This window comes from Bacillus rossius, chromosome 17, assembly GCF_032445375.1.
Source record: "Bacillus rossius redtenbacheri isolate Brsri chromosome 17, Brsri_v3, whole genome shotgun sequence".
Lineage (NCBI taxonomy): Eukaryota > Metazoa > Arthropoda > Insecta > Phasmatodea > Bacillidae > Bacillus > Bacillus rossius.
Window position 1 is genome coordinate 16,046,308 of NC_086344.1, and position 21,471 is coordinate 16,067,778.

General features: G+C 37.0%; 1 protein-coding gene across 3 annotated transcripts in view; it reads left to right on the top strand.

Annotated features, from left to right (window-relative positions):
- Nucleotides 1-21,471, top strand: part of LOC134540552 (uncharacterized) — a 65,322-nt gene that overhangs the window by 10,473 nt on the left and 33,378 nt on the right. For all 3 annotated transcript variants that reach the window (XM_063383366.1, XM_063383368.1, XM_063383367.1), the window contains 2 exons: nt 7,851-15,020; nt 21,328-21,402. In XM_063383366.1, coding sequence (XP_063239436.1) covers nt 12,419-15,020; nt 21,328-21,402 — 2,677 coding nt within the window. In that variant the 5' untranslated portion in view covers nt 7,851-12,418. The remainder of the gene's footprint in view (nt 1-7,850; nt 15,021-21,327; nt 21,403-21,471) is intronic.

Sequence of the window (21,471 nt, forward strand, 5' to 3'; positions counted from 1 at the left end):
TTACAAAGAGCAGATAGGAAGAAAGGCTTTTCAATATGTAGTATTAAAGAATAGGATGTACAAGAGTACAAACAAGCCTGCATATTTTATTATGACTCATTGTTAATTTTACTGTATGATTTTATAAATTATAACTGTTAGTAGCTGCATAGTTACTTCTAAAGGTCCTGGTGAGAGAATCAGCCCTGTTTGTAGTTTGATTGTTGGCTCTGCTTACTCGTGGTGGTTGTAACAATTTTTGAAACCAAATTTTCTTGTGTAATTCCACACAAAAGTGCGTATAATAAGGGATCGGATGGGAAAGAAGTGTGGAAAACAAGTGTTTAAAGTTTTTTTTTGTCTACAGTAAAAAGTCTGTTAAAACTATATTGACATTCAGTAATCCAGCGTCGGACTGGGCCGGAAGGGCCCGGGTGGCTGACCACAAGCCGGGGGCCCGAGATTAAGTTATGGTAGATGGGATACTATCGGAAAATACTGAGATAAACAAAATATATAATTTAATTATCAACGATGTAATAAATTATTAGGTACGGACAATAGCACATCAGGTTACCCACTACCAGTATAAAAGGACCTCCCTTAATAGGCGAGTTTCATATATTGAGGCCTTACTTAAGGCGCTCGAGTTTAAAGTCGGAGATCGCAGAAGGGAGTACCAACTAAATGCAGTGAGAAGTACGGTCCCTAGGCAAAAAAGAATGACCTGGATAATAATTGAAAACATCACTGCCTGTTTACTATTTAATATTTCCGCTTGGCATCGGCTTGGTACATTGAAATACAGAACCATTTACACAAATCTGCAGAAGATCTAGATCTCGCATTAAAGAAAAGGACATCTGAAGTAATCACATATTATAAACACTATATTACGGGTAATTTTACAAATATTTAGAAAGCATTAGTTTTTCCCTAACAGGTCCGTTGATTACAATCCTGGATGACGTAATTGTCAATAACTGTTGTTTAGGCACAATTCCCAATGCTTTGGTCAAACCGGACTCTCGTTTCGACGTAATTATGCGAGTCTCACATCCCGCACCACAGCAACGTGTTAAGTCTGGCTTGCAGTTTACGTAAATTCTCACGTAGCGTAAAAAGGAGAAGTAGAGTTTATTTCGCCACATTACGATTCAAGAAACTAGCAAGATAATGAATTTGAGTTTATGATCAGTCAAGTCTCTCTGCTCATTGTTTTTCCTTGAAAAACCAACCCGGTGTCCGGCTGTTAATAGCGGTTGCGTCGAGACTTACTTGTAGTTGCGCAGCATGGTGGACGATAACCCGGGCTGGGCACTCGTCGATGCGTAGGTGAATGGAACAGCCTTTCCATTTTAGCAGCGGCGCAACAAGCCTGCACCCGCGAGCCGAAGTCGACTCCACCAGCCGCCAGCACCGTCTCCCCGCTCGCCAGCCGCAGACCGTCGCAGGTTAACGCGTCACCATGACGTCATAAGGCTCAGCGCGCCGCGCGGTGTTGGCTCGCGGAAACACACACAAGCGCAGCGCCGCGAATGTCCGTAATGCTTTTGTTTTAATCGATCTTCAAGACGAAAATGAACCAAGTGCCAAACAATCTATCATAACATATTATATAATTAATTACCAAATTAAAAGGACGTTAAAACAAACAAATAATAAAAGTAAAGTTAATGGAGGCGTGGCAAACGCCTCAATATCTCGAGCTCAGTTCAAGGTCAAAGTATAATAACCTGATAGATATTCCAATAATTATTAATTATATTAAACACACATTTAAGAAAGGCGTTCTTTGAAAATCATTTGACACAAGAGACTGATATTAATTATATAGTCTCTCCTCTACCATTAATGGGCTGTAGGTTATTTTATTTTCCTAGTATTTAATACACATGTACATTACCTACAACGTACCTTTAAATATTGTTTTTGTTTTTAAATTACACTTACATAAAATAAAACCATTGAGTGCTTGGTTACTTTGGCAATGATGTCCTATTATTGGCGTTTGTATTATGTAGAACACAATTCAAACATGTTGGATATCTCAATCAATAATATAATAAAATAATAAGTATAACAAATAATATATAAAGCTAGCCAAATCAACATTTTTTTAAAGAGGAGAACTTTCAGCTAAGCAGTTAATTACTCGATTGTAAAAGCTGCTGTTCTCGTCATCCTTGATTAGATCCGATTCTGTGTTTAATATAATCAACGAATCCAACAGTTCTTGCCCAAGTAGAAAGCGAATTCTCGTTTTAATGCGCTTCAACGCTGAAAATCGTCTCTCACAAGTCACCTGCGTGAATGAAATTGTGAGAATTATACAATATGCAACATATAAGGTGGTGTACGTGCTGATATGCATGTTATACTGCGATAAAAGTTTACATGCACATGGTATGCAACTTCGACAGACGTCCAAACCACTTCTGGAAAAACACAAGGCGTCCTTTTCTGTTTGGTCTAAGTCTAAGTCATCTTCGTCGTCTTCTTCACTTTGTTAATCTGAGTCTTGCTTATGTTGCCTGGGTGAAATGTGCTTATCCCAAAGAGTTTTAGACAATTCATTAAAATTATTTGCAAAAGATTTCAGTTCTTTTGACAGCAACTCTCGATGGACATTTGCAATTGATGTGAGAGACTTGAGTGCGTCATTAGGAATCCCATTTTAGTTGATTTTATTGAAGTTTTTCGGGTCCAAACAAGCAGCATCTTACATTAAATCTTCGATGCAAATGAATTTTTCGTTTATTTTAACTAAAGCTGTATTAATAATGACTTTGTAGACAGAAATAGAATAGAATCTCTTTGGGTCTGTAGCCAATAATGTAGCTTCATCTTGGCATAACTCATCATGTTTCATCGGTTTTTTAGATATTCTTCGTAACGGCAACGTGGTTTGTGTGTCGAGATCAATGTTTTCGGCGTGCATCAAGTCTTGAACATCGGATGCAAATAAACTTGCAACTTTGAAAACATCATCGAAAGTATCTAAATTTCTTCGTAAATTCATATCTAAATATTTGATTAATCCCCAAGCTTTAAGATAATCCAATGTAGGGGTTTGGAGATATTGGCTTACTGGAGTTGATAGGTCAAACATTTTCTTGAATGTAAAGGCTGTCAGGATAGTTCCAAATTTCAAAAAGGAATCCATCAATGCCTTTTCTTGGAACGAAACCTTTGGCTCGAACTCCGTGCTCGAAGATATGGCACTTAAAGTTTTTATTAACGCGACATATCAAGTTTTCTCCATAATAGTGGTCAAGGCTTTGTCTTTAGCCCACCATCTTGTTTTTCCAATATTCTGTAATCGTCTCAATTTGTCTTGTCCAGTTGTTAATTCTGAAATTTTGTCCACCCATAGAGATGAGCGCTTAAATGATTCATGAATGAGTACACTGGCAGACTCCAAGAGCCCAAACAAATTCTTTACTTCAGTACAGCTTGACGTCGTGCCTCCTAGCACTAAGTTTAGAACATGTGCATAACAATGTGTGAAAATTAATTTTGGCACTTCTTCCTTCAATTTTGCTTGAAGACCATTATACCCGCCTGCCATATTTCCGGTGCCATCAAATGACACGCTAATAAGATCTTGCAAATCTAAGCCTATCTGGGTTACTGCATTGCTTACAAGAGCTCGGTAATCTTCTCCTGTTGATTTCCGGACAGGGACCATGCTGAGCATCCGTTCTTGTGGGATCCCATTCTTAAAATAGCGTACGCAAATTGCAGCCTGGTCAACAACGCTAACATCCTGACAAGAATCCACATTGAGGCAAAAAGATTTCGCCACCTGGTTTTCTATAACGATTTCTTGTTTAACTTGACGCGCACATATATTTATTAATTTATTTATAGAGGTTTTTGACAAAAAGGTAACAAGCCTACCTTGACCCTTACCTTTTCCTGAGTCTTTTCTTTTTTTTTTACTTTCAGTAATTGCCTCGGATATGTGGGCCTTAAGAACTTCGACAACAGGACAACTAAATTTAAAAAGTTTCCGTTATTCTGTTTCTGGTTGTCGTCAGCGATATCCGTTAATGAGTACAAGGCCTCACTGTTTCCACGATAAGCAATGCCTTGTTTAGATATAAATAGTATTATATAAATTATTCTTTTCAGGACCAGACGCCTATTGGAAATCTCTTGCATATTCTTTCGCGTGAGATGTTTTTCCACATTTCCCCCCCCCCCCCCCCTTTTTTTTTTTGCTGTAAGCAAGCGACCACGGCTAATTGATGACTGGATTTCCTCGTGTTTGACGAGTTGCTCATAAATATATTTTTTGGACGGAGTAACAGCATCAATAAATAGACTTCCTTTTCCTCCTCCTCCTTTTTTTTTTTTGTGTCGTCAGACGCAAAACACATGCAGGCAGTACAAAATAGCTTATTTAATTCAAGAGAATAAGAGACAGATTCTCGTCGAATTAAAGTTCCTGTTGGTAACTTTCGGTAGTAAACCCGATTTCCATCAAAAGGCAAACTGTTTTTATCACCTGAAGGTTGGTTAGGGTGAACAGATAAGAAACTTATTTTCTCAGCAGTCGTAGCATTTTTTCTTGGCGGAGCAAATTCAGAAAGTTTTTGAATTTTACTGTAATCATCGTCTGTAAATGTAAGTGGCTTTAGCGCAACGCTATCGATATTTGCACTAGCTCCGGTATCGCTAGAAATTGAAGTAATCATGTCTTTAAGATTAGAAATGCATGCATTTGCTTCTTGAGATGCTGTGTCCTGCGTGGTTAGTATCGGTACAGAAGCCGCTGCCATGCTCTGTTCTGAACTACTTGCATGCGAAACTGAATCCAATTTTTCGTCTGACTCAAATATTGATGATGAGGGTCCTATAAAAATAAAATATTGTATATACATATTTGATAGCTATACACATTCGCAAAAAATCATTGAAAACAGTTGCGTGGTTTCGGAAATTTAATAAAAATCCGCCTTTTTTCCTCTACAACAATACGAGTAAAGGGAGCCTCTTTACAAAAGTTCAGCTATCTAGGTCCGAGGGTTTGGGCTGAGCATTAATGAGTTAATCAGCCAGGACTTATGTACATAATATATTAAGAGTTCAAAAAATGAGCATTATCTAAAATATTCCGTACCTATCTGTAGCTTAAAATTCATACAACTGAAAAAAATATATAAAAAGACGTAACTTTGGCTTAAAACAGGTAATTTTGACAGATTTTAGAATATAAAAAAGGAATTAAAAAGTGAAACTACAGGTAAAACCAGCAAATATGTAAAGATTTGTTAAATTAGGAAAGAAAACAACTGTATTAAATTAAATCTATTAACCTGGTTGTGTTTGGCTCCGATTTTGAGGATCTTCAAGCTCTTGAGATGTAGACGTGAAGGAAAGCCTGGATTGCTTTGGATTCGAAGCCGCTGTTTGTAATTCGATCTTTCTTTTATTTTTCCGTTTCTCGGAACCAGATTAGTGTTTATATGCCGCTGAATGTGACTGAAACCATCAAGTATATCAATTTGAGTAAGTAATACATATATAATATTAGACGTGTACAAAGGCTCCAAAGTAACATTTTTTCAGAAGGCAATTAAAAAAATATGCAACTTACCTTTTCCATTGTAATGGACAGTTCAGTTTTTTGATGTATTAAGTGTTTAACATAATATAAGGAGAGTTAAAACAAAATACACGAATCACACATGAAAACATAAAAAAACATCAATAAATTCCAAAATAATTACTTAATATTATGAAATTGCACTAACTAAAGTATCGGCGATAACGGCAATACAAACAGACAAAACAATGGAATACAATGCCTGGAGTCAGGGGCGCGCGTCGGGGATTCCCCAACCACAAGATTCTTTACTTGCGTAATGCGTTCCATTTCATCAGAAATATGAGATGATAGTGATAAAACACGTTACGTTCGTTAATTGTTATTTATAAATGTTGCAGTACCGAATCTATCAAGTTTTTAAGAACATCAAAAAATTTAATTTCGTTTTTTTTGATATCTATGAAACAATGTAAAATGTAATGCATTACACTATAATGATACACGTCTAAATAAGTTGATTCGATCAAAAGTTATAGCCGTTAAAAAAAAAAAAATCAAAACTAGTTTCAGGGGGTGGCTTGCTCAGGTTCAACCATTTTTAGAATTTTTCTATTTCATTTCTCTCTAATTGTATGAACAAACTATCTGATCTAGTGTTACATTGAGGTCGCAAGAGCTGGGACCCAGCCTATCCTACTGTTGCCGCAAGCCGCGCAAGCCAGGCCCGTGGGGGCCCGCGCAGGCTGGGGCCCGGCTGGCAAGTGCCACCTCGACTATATGGCCAGTCCGACGCTGCAGTAATCTATCACAGTGATTAATCTGTCAAGGTCGTCCTAAACTTGCCAGATTTAAGCCCTTTGACTATGATAATAGTGATGATGCTATTTGCTTGACACAGGTGAATACAAGATAAGTTTGTTTTAATTTATGGTAGGTTCCACAATTTCTGTCGGAAATGCTTTTGTATAAATAAGTCTTTAAATGGGAAAATTGGCCCCATGGGCCGTTGAAGTGTGTGTGTGTGTGTGTGTGTGTGTGTTAATGCATTCCAAATGACAGACCATTGTTTACTTTTGTAGAGTTTGAAACCATAGATAATATGTGTACTTAATAAATATTACAGTAGCTTAAATTTTATAGATTCTGTATTTGAATGCTTTTATCTGCCTAGTGGCAAGGGCTCAAAAAGTTTATATTCTGACAACATTCTTTTGAAAACCAAGGAAATTGCTAGAATGATTACTTACAGTAACACTGGCAGCTTAGTTAGAGATAGTGGAAGTACAAGAACTTATTGGTGCTGTCGTTTAGAATCTTGTTTCTGTTCTCTCGGGAAAAGTGGAAGAGCATACCACTGGGCTATTTGAGCTTATTTGGTTTAAAATTGTTTGAGGTAAAGTAAGCATTAACTATGGAATCTGAAATTACGACGACGGAATGCAAATGCTTTTGTAAAACTCCTTCTAACGGAAAGATCTGAAAAGTGATGGCACGGGAATGGTTGGAATGTAGTCGCCAGTCACAAAGGTGAAGATGCACTTGGTGAAAGCAGATGGGTCTACCGTGAGCACAGGGCAGCATTTAGAAGAGAAGAAAGGGGGAAACTACCCCTGGTTTCTTATTCCATCGGGCCTAGTCCTACGAAAATTATTTGAAATTTATTTTATATGTTTTATTTGAAAAATGTGTCTAATCATGCAATAAATAGAGTGTAAGTTTAGGTAATTTTAATTGATGGCAGAAATTTTTTATTCTTGAACATCTTGGGTTTTTGTTTTAATAAGAACATATAACGGTATTGTGATGGCTTTAAGCTAAAATTATTAACGAGGTTTCAATTTTTTTTTCCCGTGTCTTTATGACTTATAGTGCAGCATTGTTATAAATAATTAATATTATAGTACTTTCATCATTAAATAAGTTTTTTTTAAATTATTCTTACGTTAAAATTTTACTTTTCATATTTGAACATCCAATCTTAAGAGTACCTATGTATGGCTTGCTTATTCTCAGCAGCAGCAAAAATTTTGTTATTGGTTACAAATCATATTGGTCGGAGATAGGGCTTACACAAGAAATTTTGTTAAAATATCAAAAGAATTCTTGTGTTTTACGGAGTGAATTAATACCAGTCTAAGAGGGGTATGAACTAGTAGTTAGCATCTCTAGTTATAAAGTTTTTTTGTGTTTGTAGATGTTTGATGTGAATGATTGCAGAGTTAGTCTGTGTATACTGATTTTTTGATTGATTAAAAATTTTTTTGAATAAGTACAAGTTTTCGGGGGGGGAAATGGGATTCTTGTTTTGTTTCAGGGCCAGTTAGGAGAAATTCCTGACATGGTTTTTGAAGATAAGTCTTCACAATCCAATTCCACAAAGAAAGATCCTAATAATGTACCAGATGTGCCACATAAAATTCCCAACATGTGTGTGCAGGCTCCAGTATTTCGGGGTGATTGTATGACTCAGCCAACAGCGATGTTTAACATGCAGCCGAAGATGCCTGAGCCTTTGCTCCAAAGAATAGATTATTGCCATGGTATACAACCACCTGTGCCATACCCTCCGGATATAACACATCCAGGGAGGTCTTTTCCTGTCAGCAATGTCAATCCTCATGTGCCAATGGTTACTCAGCGTCAGATGTTTCATCAGCAACACACCAACAATATTACTGTACCTAGGAGTATGGAGATTTCTGGATACGTCAGGCCTAATTTGCATAAAGTTGTCCCCACTGGTCCTGCTTTCAACAACAGGCCTGTTGCACAAAATATTCATGCACCAGTTTCAAATAGACCCAATTCAAATCCTCAAGAAAATTCACATAATGCAAGGAAGAAAGTTTTAAACAATTGGATGGAAGATCCAAGAAATGCCTCTAAACTGCCATCACAGATGTCAGGAAGATCAAAGTATTCACAAAGTTCTTGTAAATTTCAGAGACCTCTTAATAACACATTTCATAATTCACAACACAAAAGTGGCGATAAATCATCAGCTGACAGAAGAAAACAAGATGAACAAAGAAGAAATTATTCATCTGAAAAATCATCAAATAATGATTCAAAAAAATCTAGAGAACATGAAAAGGATTCTGCCAAGAGCAAAAATGAAAGCCATTCTGTGGCAAAATGGGGTGCAATTCCTAACTCTCCAGCCCCAAATAAGAGTCTGTATGGTGCGATTATAGTATCCAAAGATGGAAAGGGAAAAGACAAGCATCAAAAATTAAAAATACCAAAGCTAAAAAAGACTGAAAGCTCAGAATTAACTGTGGATGAGAGTAAGAGTAGTTGTGATAAAGGTGAGGATGATGTAACTCATCGTCTTGAAATGCTATTTGAAAAAAAATTATCTGATGAACTAAAGAAAAAAATATTGAAGGTGTTCACCAGCTCAATCGGAATAGATCTTGAAGAAATAGTTCGTGATCCTAACAAGAAAACTGAAAACAATGAAGTCAAGGGTAAGGATGCTGGTACAGTGAGTAAATGTGAAGCTAAGGAACTTCACAAAAAGAGTTCAAGCATGATAAAGACCGCCGAGAGAAAGGTAAAGAAATTTGTTATAAGTAGCTCTGATGAAGACGTAAAAGAAGTTTCTGTTAAGGAGAGCACTAGTGAGAAAACAAGTGTTGCCCTTGATCAAGCTGCAAGCAAGAAGAGTGAACTTAAGAAGCAACCATTGGTATTGAGTTCTTCTGATAGCTCATGTGATGAAAAAACAGAAAGGTCTTTTGTGGGTAAACTATCGAAACGAGTTGAAGGAATTAAAATGAAGCCAAAAATCTCTAAAAATAAGTTGGTGGATCCAAACATTTCCAAAACGAGTGATGCTGTTGGGGTTGATAAAGAAGTGAAACAAAGCAATTCTGTAGAAATTTGTAAAGATGATAGTATAAAAGAAAACATCAAGACTGCCTTAAGTAAATTATCTGAAGAGACAGAAAATGCTGTTAAAGATACGAAAAGAGTAAGAAGTTCAAGTGAGAGTAGTGTAGTAAATAAAAAATTAGATTATGCTGAATGTGAGATTGGAAGTGCATCTACGTTAAAGAAAACCAAGAAATCAAAGGGCAGTGTAAGAGATACAAATGGTGATTGCTTAAATGAAGAACCAGTTGATTCGGCCAACATTAATGTGAAGAAATCAAGTAAAGATAATGAAAAACCAAATAAGAGGACTTCTGATGCACTGGATATTATTAAGAGTAGTGAGGAATTAGTTGCAAAGAAAAGCAAAATATCAAAAACAGATACCCAGGTAATTAAAAAACCACAAGAAGTAGCTGATGATCTTTCACAGAAAGATTCCAAAAAGATGACTGAAAAGAAGCTACTGAAAAAATCAGTATTGGATGCCACTGACAGTTCAGATTATGTTTATGAAAGATCTTCTAGCTTCAATGAAAAAGTAGCTCTTCCAAAGAAGGCAGTTAGTAAAATTACTGAAGGAAAAGATAGCAGTGATAGTTCGGCAGAAGAATCAGTTGATTCTTCATACAGCATTAAGACTCGAAGAAAGGGAAATGTAAGGACTACGAGAAATAGTCTCGATAGTTCAGAAGGTGAAATAACAGGAAAATTACATTCAAAGATATTAAAAAAGAAGTTATTGGTGAGAAAGAAGAACAAATCTCTAATAGATGATAGTTCGGAAGATGAGAGACTCGAAGAGGAAGAGAAAAAGAAACTGAAGAGAAATAAACGTATGAATGGTCGACATGCTGCAATAACTGAAAAATCTGGCTTAAAGCTTAGAAAGCTTGAAGAAAATAATTCAGAAGTTTCTGATGGAATTTCCTCAGTAAGGAGGTCTAATCATTCAAGTGGCTCTAAAGTCAGCAAATCAGTTCTTGGAAGTAAGACTAATCCTCTCATAGATGATGATAGTTCTGGTAATGAAATTAGTGAAAATAATAATAGAGCACATGCTTTACTTTCAAAGCACTCGAAAAAGTCAAGTTTGCCAATTTCTGATGAAGATATTGGTGAAAATGAACCAGATGGAACCAGACATAGAATAGCTAATAAAATATCTAAGAAGCACGTTATTGAGTCGGAATCAGATGATAGTGGTGATTACAGGTTTTCAGGTAGATCTAAAAAACTGAGTGGCAAAGAAAATAAAACCTTGTCAGAAAATAAAGAGCTTAAACAAAATAAAAAGAATGCAAGAAGGAGAAATGCTCTTGAAATGCTCCAAGATGATATTAGGGAAAACATAGGTAATGAAGTTGCTTTGGTATTTGGACAAAGAAATTGTAAATTAAAATCACAATGTGATAGAAGTGATGATGTGGTAGAAGTGGAAGAAGAAAAAAGAAGAGTTAGCAAGAAAAAACAAACAAGCAGTAGAAATGATTCAAGAAAGTTATCTGTGTCCATAAAAAATTCATCAGAAGAAAGTGATTCTGATGATTGTAACAGTGAATTAGAAAAACATAATTTGTTGAAATGTGGGGAAAATATCACTAAAGTTAAAATTTCAAAAGGAAAAGAATATAATAAATTCACATCTAAAAAGCTGAGGATTTTAGCAAGAAGACCATACAAGAAAACAAGTCAAGGAATTGCTTTTTCACAGTTGAACTTCACAGATTCTTTCTATTTCTGTAAAAATAAGCCAGGGAAGCCAAAAAATTCAAGAATTAATTTGCAAGATGTGAATGGCAAGTTGTGGAGTAGAGTGTTCAAGCTTGGAATGAATTTCCAAATGGATTCAGATGCAAATGACATACCAAATTCAGAGGAGAAAGTTAACAAATTTGAAAACAATAAATCAATTGTTACACATGGTAGTGAAATGATATCAGAAGTGAAAGAAACAATTTCCATAAGTAATACAGACTCAAAAACAGCACTGGGAGTTGTAACAGTTGGTAAAGTAAAGAGTAACTTAGAAAGTAGTTCAGACTCTTCTAAAGCAGAATCAAGTGCTGAAACAATTGAAAAAGGGAATAGCGGTGAGGAAAGTAATAAAGACTGTTCTAGAGCAGAATCAGCTATAGTAACAATTGATAGAGTGAATAGAAATGTGGAAAATTCTGCAGAATCTCAAGACAAGCTTCCTGATCTAAAAGTGTCTAAAGAAAGTTCAAGTTTACACAATAAAAATGAAAATGATAATTGCCTAACAGAGGAGAAGGAAAAAAAATTGGTTGAATGTGAACCACAACAGGACGGCTCAGTCCATGCAGATCAGTTGGATGAATCCGAGGAAGTGAGGGATGATTCTGTAGAAGGGGAATCTCCCGATGGCAATTCATGTTTATTGAATTTGGTTGATGAATGTGATGATACGGATAGTAACATATCTGTATGTGATGATTCAGATGCCAGTGAGAAGGGATCAGAAATTTCACTGCTGGAAGGTGAAAGACTTGTTAAGAAGTGTGCATCAAAGAAATCCAAACTTGGGAGGATGACAAGAGTTAAGAGGAAGAAAAAGTCAGTAACAGGCAGAATGGTGTGTTTAAGAAAAAGGTCAAAATAAGCAAACAATCAAATGAATTGGCAAATGTTTATCAAGAGCGTGCGGTTGAGTCACCGGCTTTGACGAAAGAAAAATCACTTGACGAAAAAGTTGACAATGATGATTTGGCAGATCCTTCATATACAATTGACGGGCGAGCCAAGTATGACTGCAAATATTGTAATTTTTCTGGTGTAAAAATTGTTTCGCATTACAAACAAAGCCATCCAGGTAAAGAGGTTTGTATTTCACGCATTTCAAATACTCTAGCACTAAAGGCAAAAAGTGAGTCTCTAAATGATGTTAATCAAGAACAGGATGAGGAGGCAACAGAAAACACTAATGTTAGAAGACTGAAGAGAACTTTTGTTTGTCGAATTTGCCATCAGTTTTCAGAGTATATTATGGATTTTTACTATCACCTTACAACTCACACAGGTGAGTATGACTTTGAATGTGACTCATGTTCATATTGTAGTAGCAATATTTTAGGTGTTAGAAATCATAATTTACTGCATCACAATGGGTTTTCAAGGACGGTAGCTTTAAATAGGGGCCCTTCACATATTGCAAAATTTATGTATGGCTATTTGTGTTCAGTCTGTAACTTTCTTCAGCTTTTAAAAGAAAATGTTGAGAAACATATGGCTTTGCGGCATCAGAAAGATGAGAGTGCTAAAATTTTTCGTATCAACATGTCCATTCCTCTTGAAGAAAGCACCAAAGAAGTTACGTCTGGAAATAAGTGTTCGTCCGATACCCTCAGGATTGCAGATGAGCAGGAAAGTCACAATGAAACACACAACAAATCAATCGAAGATGTTGCTGAAGACTCTGTTAATAATGTTAGTACAAACATGGAAAAGCCCATATCAGGAAGTCAGTCCAAGAGGATAACATCCGAGAATGTTCCTGCTTCTATGAATCCAGTGGTGGTTTTGAAAGATACTAAACGTTTAATTAAGAAAGGAAGAAACAGTTCTGGTCCTAAAGCAGTGGACGCAGTGACAGAGCATGTATCTCAAGATGAAGGCTCAGTAGATGAAAGGAACGCAGCCAGGGAAGAGAATGCAATGGAAGAAGATGATATTGCAGATGATGCAAGCAAGGCTGAAGTGTGCGAAAACCAAACTGATCTGAATGATGTGCAAAAGTTACCAAGTGAGATGACTGTCAATCAAGTAACAACTGCAGAAAGTTCTGCAAAAAGTGTAGATGTATCTGCTGACTCTAATTCCAATTCAAATGAAAGTTTTGATGCGGAAACATCGTCTACTGCACGTGCAGAGGATTTTATTACCGAAGTGGCTGAAACTCCCCAGCAACCTGTAGATGAGGCAACAAGTGTTAACTCAGATTCAGCAGAAAATCCGGGACCACAGGAAGATACAAACATTTCATCTCAAGCTGTTGAGAGTGAGTTGCAAGATAGCTGTGTATCGGCTACAGCAGTGGAAGGCGTTGCTCCTGATACTAACAGGGCAGTTACCGACAAGGACAGTACAGAAAAGGTTGGGCAGTTTCTGGGAATGGATGTAATTGCTCCAGGGAAAACTGGTGATAAATCACCAGAAATAAGAGAGACTGTTCCATTCAAGCGTAGTAGCTCACTACTGGAAAGAATTGAATTCTTGTGTGCCCAGAGCAATGCAAGTGAAAAACAAATTGAAGCCAACCCTGTGAACAAACTTGCCAAGACAGACTCAAGCAAAGCAAAGAAAAAATTGGCTGAAAATGCAGAGAGGTCTAGTATTACCACAAGAGCTTCTACCACGGCACAGAAACAAGTGTCTTGTTTAGAAAATTCTGACGTAAGTAGAGTTGCAGTTGAAAATGATGGAGCATTAATAAGATACTCCTTAAGTGCAAAACCAGTTTCATCTGCGTATTTGGAATCTGTTGTCCCTAGTGAAAGAAATGATAGTGTCTCAAGAGATCATCCGAGAGCAGATACAAGTGATAACCTTGCAGATAATTCAGAATCAGCAACTGCCAATCCACCTGAACATAATTATCAGGCTGTAGTTTCACCTTTGTTAGGCATGGATACTATAGCTATAAAGCAAGACAACTTAGAGCCCGGAGACATTGGAACAGAGGGATCGGATTCTGGCGGACTGGAGCTGTACGATATTACTAGCATGCCGGATCCATCAGTTTCGTCCATATGCATCGGTCCGATGGAAGCGAAGAACGAAGGGGGAAGGATACTGTTCTGTTGCCGCATCAGCGGGTGCCATTTCCAGTGTTCTCAAGTGGTCAAGTTTGCGTGCCACTACAACACGGAGCACGACAAGGCCTGGGACGGCTTCTGTGTGTTGTGCGGCGAAGTCATCGACGGCATAGCGCCTTACTGTCTGGAGCAAGCAGTGGAGCATCTTCTTTCGTTCCACCTCACCTCCAAGCTGAAGCAAAAGAATCTCTCCGGCAAGGGTAAGGCGAAGACGAGGCGCCCGTCTGCCACGCAAAGAACGAACAAAGTCGTAAGAAGCAGCTGCGCCGATAGCACGACGGCCGGTGTCACCACGACCACGGCCTCTTCGGTCGTCGCGACCAGCGCCTGTGTCACGGCCAGCAACGTGACGTATCCCAGCAGCAGTCCCTCCACTAGTGCTACCGCCGTCCCGGCGACCGGCGGCAGTAGTTTTGCCGACACCCAAGCAGTTGCGGACTTGCTCAAGAACGCGGTGCTGATAAAGAACGAGCCCCTCGATGCCGAAGAAGCGGGGGTGAGAGATGACGAAGCGAGGGTGAGAGACGACGAAGCGAGGGAAGCGAGGGTGGGAGGCGACGGTGACGAAGGGCGGGAACCTGAGAGAGAGTCCCCGGTGAAGAGCCCCGGAGTCCAGGCGCCGGACGCGAGGCCGAGGATCCGTGTGCGGAGGATCAGCGGGGACCGGCTGTCCGTGCGCACGGAGGAGGCCCAGGAGCCCCCGGCGGGCCCCACTGTGAGCCCCGAGGAAGTGCAGCCCAAGGTGGAGCGGACCGACGACGGAGAATATGAGCGTGAGTGCACGGCCGTTCACTTCTACCCTCTCGTGAATCACTTCACAGCCCATCACTGTACTTAACATTCTCTAATGGATTATTTTTATCTCTGATCCGGATTTAGTGATCTCTGTTAATCCTCGCGTGAAATGGGGGGGAAAAAAAGGGAAATATTTATATACTTTTGATTATAGTTGCAAGTTAGTACCTCAGACCAGATTGAGCTGAAGTTCAAATTTGAATTTTTTTTTGTTTTTGTTGTATAGTGTTTCAAAAAAAGTTTTGTTTCCTATTGAACCATGACATTGTAACTTGCCCGAAGATTCAGTTGAGCCAAGCAAATGAGTACAGTTATGATATTGTGTACCTTTGGCCGGCTACTATTGTGGTTGGATGGAAAACACGGTAGGTATCATTGAAACAGTAGTTTTTTTTTTTCCACTCACCTGTAGTGTTCACCATTTGTGACTGGTTTGTTTGTTTATGGGGGTACTGAATTGCTTGCAGCTTATTTTGACGAATTTTAGTGGAACAATTTTATTATTATTTTAATAAGGAAATAAGTAAAAACCGGGTCACACATACAGGAAAATCGTTAAAGGTATACCATGCTTGCTATGCCCCATACAAGACATACACCACAGTCCATATCGGCTGCTACCCCACTGATTGTATCGGGGCTTCCACAGACCTCGTCACAAGTGTGTGACATGTGGTTGGAGCATGCAGATTCAGTGTTGCCATCCTTAAGGCACTTCATCAGTAAAGACAGGCATGGAAAAAAACTGCATTGTTTGTATGCTGGCATCTAGACATAAACCATTATTAATAAATATTTGTGTTCGTAAGAAAATTGAATTATGAAAGATTTGCAAAGTTTTGCAAAAAAAAATGCTAACTTTAACAGTGTTTTTAATATTGGAGAGAATTATATTAACATTTATAAGTAGAAATATGAACTCTCTCATGCCATGTTAATTTTTAAATTTTTGTCATTACTTTCATTTAAGGACTGTCTCTAAAATTGTAGTTTGATTTATGGCTTTGTCATGAATATTACCAACAAATGTTTAATTTGTGTAATATAGAGGGTGAAATGTTGCACATGGGATAATAATTACAAAGATGCAACATTTAACAATAAACTTCAATAAAGTTGGGTACTTAAAAAAATAAATAAAAGAAGGCACTCCATTGTTTTTGTAAATGCTCAATATGAATATTATGTCTGGTTATAAATAAATTTTATTGAATGATGTTGTATATAGGGTAAAATTGGTTTGTTTATCACATAAGCAGTTCTAATATTACAAACATAAAAAATATATATATTTTTTTGTTACTTCAATATTGTGTTTTATAAAATACTAGCGACCCGCCCCGGCTTCGCACGGGTGCAATGCTGATACTAAATATACTACAGAGTCACTACATAGTATAAAACAAACTCGCTTCCCGCTGTCTGTCTGTCTTTATATACAACGTTCACAGCATTTTTCATTAGACAATACAAACATGTTTTCTTTAGAGGTTACTCTTGAAAGAGCAACATATAATTGGCCATGTAAAAAAACACTCAACGCTCAAATCTAAGCCTGCAACATTGAAAGTTATTTATTAATGGTCATTGCAAAAAATATCTTTACCAGAATTTGTAGGCGTTTAAATTGGAACGGTAAATCCGATGTTATCAGAGGAATTCAGGGAATCAATACATCCTCTCCGGTACCACATCCGGTGAGTATTGTGCACTCTATTATGAAAGTTTTTAGTGATTTTGCCAGCAAACGCATGCCATTGCAAAGTTTAGGTGGATTCAGGTTTTTTAATAAAATAACATGACAACCTACTTTGATCTATATTAAATGCACAATGTATTTAAGGTACTTAATTGGATAAGGATTAATGCTGTTTTGCTTAAAATCGCTTTGTAAATAAGCCATTATTTCTCGTAAAAAGTAAATGATAAAAAATGGTTATTGTGGGTTATCCCTAAGAGATAGACATATACCATCGCTGACTCTTTTTTGTAGATCTTTTTAAGGTGTACAATACTGTAGTACATTATTTTGATCAATCTCGTAGGGTTCAGCCAGCTTTTGCAATGTAAGCGCAAAAAAAATGTGTTTATATACGACATCACATTAGAAACCTCTAAAATTATCAGTGTTTCTCTACTATATTATGAATGTATTATACATATTGTCACGTGGCTTAAAATTATCATTAATTAATTTATTTTATTTGTTGGAAATACATTTTTAAATTCTTTTCGCTTTGTTTGATTTGGGTCTCCGCGGGGCTGGAAGAGTGCGAGTCTTGCACGTCTTTGTCTGGGAACGCAGGCGTGACCGCGTTTCAGCCAGGCCAGCTGACACGTTGTTTGCTGCAGTTCTAGAGAAACGCGGCGCAGGCTTGTTTACCGTTTCTTTTGAGGCCAGCTGGGAACGAGGTTGTGCGCACGCGCCGTGCGCAGGGCGAGTGTCGCAACCTGGTGGCCGGTTTTCTGACTACGTAGACATCCCGGCGCGGCCGGCTTGTTGTAATAACTTTACGTGTTTGGAAAACACAGGAAAACTTCCCGTCAGGATGTTTTCCCCGTAGGTGTTTTGCGGCCAAGCAAATGGTTTAAAAGAGATGTAAAATGTTTTCGCGGGGCTGTAATCTTGTGGAAGGCTGTTATGCTGCCCGGCCGTGCGGCGACGTGGTAATGGTTAGGTGAGTGAATTAGAAATGGCATCTGCGTGATGCCGGAGTCTTGGCCTTCCGCAACTTCATGTTTCTTCGTAGTTAACTTTAAAATTCTCGTTTGGTGTATTAGTTGCTCTCGTAAATAATTTGTTTTAAAAACTTTGTGTTATTAACGTGTAAGGAGTTGAGAACTACAGTTTCCTTTTTATTTTAAGTATAAACTCGGTAATTTGTTTGTATCGCGATCCTTGTCTTTTCATGTTTATCATGACGTTATAGACTTAAACTAAATAATTTTTAAAGTCCTTTTCGAGGTAGTGAATGTTCTTGATGATTTTAATAATGAAGTTGGGGAATTAACTAATGACGTTTGATATCACTAGGTGGCCTGGGAGAAAGGATAAGAATAAATAATGTTACTGTGTTAGTTCTAATAATGGAATCATAATCAGAATGTTAGTTAGTAAGTTATTTCTTTATGGGTATTTAAGGATTGTATAGGACGTGGAAGGTGCCACATCATATTTGTCATCACTAATTATTTATTTTCTGAATAAATGTTATGTGTTCTATTGTTTTTAGGTTTATCTTATTTTTCTCAGTATCCTGATTTTCTATTCTTGTATAAGAATACACCTACTAAGATCAATCCTCAGTGAAACGCTCTATGGCTAGTTAATGTTTTGAGTTTATAATTTATCTGAGCTACATTTTGAAGAATAGAACCCCCCCTGAAAGTGAGACGTGACAATATAAACCTTCCTCTTGAATCACTCTATCTATTAAACAAAACTGCATCAAAATCCGTTGCGTAGTTTTAAAGATCTAAGCATACATAGGGACAGACAGACAGTGGGAAGCGACTTTGTTTGATGCTATGTAGTGAAGTGTAATATAGCTGTGCTAATAACAACACTCTTATTTCAACTTCGTGATTTGATATTCGCTTCACATAAAAACAAATAGTGCTCTCACAAGCCTAGTTGAAGTCGTGATAAGTACTTGCATGTAGTTATAAACAGAACTGATTGTTAGTTGTATGGCGTGACTTGACCTAACCACAGCTGGGATGGATATAAATTATGTGTATTTTTATTATTACAGCTGAATTCGAAAGAAAAATAAATACTTATATTGATATAAGTAATGTAATACACACAGTTTAACTTTGGAATTAATATTGTTAAAAAAGTAAATTGTGTTTAAGGGGAAAGGGGGCGTGGTTTGCTAAGTGGCATATCATCTGTGTAGAATAGAGCATGTTTCACTGTTGGATGTGTTTCACCTGTGTAGTTTAGGAAATCCACTTGTAGATCGTTGTAGTATGCAGTGTTAAACCAGGCACAGACTTGTTTGAGGTTTAGACATATTAAATAAAATTTCTCATTGATAAAATGTTTTTTTTTTTTTTTGTATTCAAGGAAATGTGAAGTATTAGTTTTAAGAATGGCTGGGAATGGTATACTGCATTATTTTGATTAGTCTGGTCGTATGCATCTAGGAATATTTTGTTTGCAAATAGTTTGTACTGAAGCTTTTGTTATTTCAAATAGACAGATGATTGAAGGCTGGCAAGTTCACCAACATAAAAGTCGGTTAGAGTTAAATTGTTTGTAGACATATAGAGCTGTTTAGTTTATTATTTACTCTTTGCATACACTTGTGGGGGTAAAAAAAATTCAGGTGGTCTAGAATTGGAGAATCTGTCAAGTTTGCCGAGCATCTTAGGGGGTGACGGGTGGTTGTGTGATCAGTGACTAAATCTCTCGCCTCACCCTAAGCCGGTCCATGTTAAGACCCTGCGGGTTGAGACTTAAATATTTCGCAAGTGGGAAATGTGGTAGTGGGCCGGTTGGATTTTTTTTCTGGCACACCATCGTCTTTTTCACTGTAGGTCGTGGAATCTGGGAATTCTTCCTGTTTCCAGTTGTGTGTAACCTATAGCAGGGGTCGTCGTCTTCACATTCACATTTCGCTGTAAATAAGCTGGGCATCCTAATCCTGACATTTCGGTAACGAGCTGCTGTGGTGTTTCGTAACTTCAGGAACACCGTCCCATTTGATACTTATAGTTGTTTGCCCTTACGACTCTTCTACACTCCCACTACGTAGATATTTTGGTTTTCCGCTAATTGCAGATTATATCGAATAAGTAATGTCTTGGAAATGAGACTACAGAAGCAGTTTTGCTTGTGTTCTCCAGTGTTGAAACCAGTGCCTTTTTAATGAATGACCTCTAAGTGATGAGTCGGGCCTAATATTTGCCTGTCTGTTTACAAATATCTGATAACAGAATTCTGCTGCAGAATACAAAAATCAATTATGTATTGAAATATTCAAAGATATCATTGACAATAAAAAAAAAAAATGAATCAAAGCACATATAGTATCCTAAATTATATTCTTCTAATGTTTAGTGTTTTTGCACGTGACATTAAATAATTAATAATATAGGTAACCATAGTTAATTGTTTGTAAAATATTATTTCTAATTAACAGCTCCTTATTTCATGTTGTTTTGAACTTAATGGAAAATTTTTGTCTGTCATAACATGTATTGAAAGTATGAAATTATGTGGTACACAGTTTTGTATTAACCATTCATACATAACCTTCATCTTGAAACTTTATATATCATTCATAAATCAATACAAATTAGGTTTTTCTGAAACCATAGAAACCTGAGTTTTTCATGTTTTTGGGATAACATGATTTCTATTTATTAACAAATGATGTACTAAAAATAAGTGTTAAAAAGTGAAGACTACAAAAGAATGTTTTATTCAAAACTGTATACCACATGAATTTATGCTGTCAGTACTAGCTAGGACTGACATAAAAACTTGCCTTTAAAAATACTTGTTTAGTAGTAAAAGTCTTTTATGTATATGAAATATGGTTATATTATTTATTTATTTTTAAAAAAAGGTGTAGAAACATGAAATAATAGAAGCAACATATTTTAAGGTACTACACCCTTAACCCAACATGGCTGGTGAAGCGAAGCCTTCCTAACCATTGACTAGGATCACCGGCAAGCGTGTCTCTCGTCAGTCTTGTAAGAATGTCCACATCGTGTTATAATTAATTGTGTTTGTTCTCTTCATTTCCTGAAATACTGAAACACTGCACAGTGATATTACACACCTGTTGAGAATCCTGGCGTCCCAGGCCAACCTATGGTTAATTTGATTTTTACTTAATTTGTTGTTCATTGGCATGCTTAAAACTCATGTCTATTGAGTTTGCTCATTTTCTGTTGCCCAAGTAATGATTTTTTTTTGCTGAATACCATGTTAAAAAAAAATTACTTTCAATATTGTTTTACCGAGTTGATGTTTATTTCTTTAGATAACTATTTTCTGGAGTATTTATGAAAGGGCTCCAAGAATTGGAACAGTTGACATTTTATTTTGCGTAAGAATGGAAAGCTCTTAAAATTTAAAATTTTTGCAATTTCTTGTAATCGCACTATTTGGGACTGTTGCAGTTTATTTTTTTTATTTTTTATTTTTTTTTAAGTGTTACGTTTGTTTCATAAACAAAAATTAAATGTTCTTTAAAGAATTTACAGCCTTCTCTAGTAACCTCTTTTCATTTGTAATTTTTTTGTTGTATCTTTTTTCCTATGTAGAGCCTGCTGCCGTAGACAAGGATGTATCTAGTGACGTTGCATCGAAACCATCTTCCGCATTGTGGCCTGAACTGAGTAAGATATACTTTCTGTGTCTGCACTGACGAGTTGTATTTTGTAAAGCTTTGTGAATGTGTGTGTGGT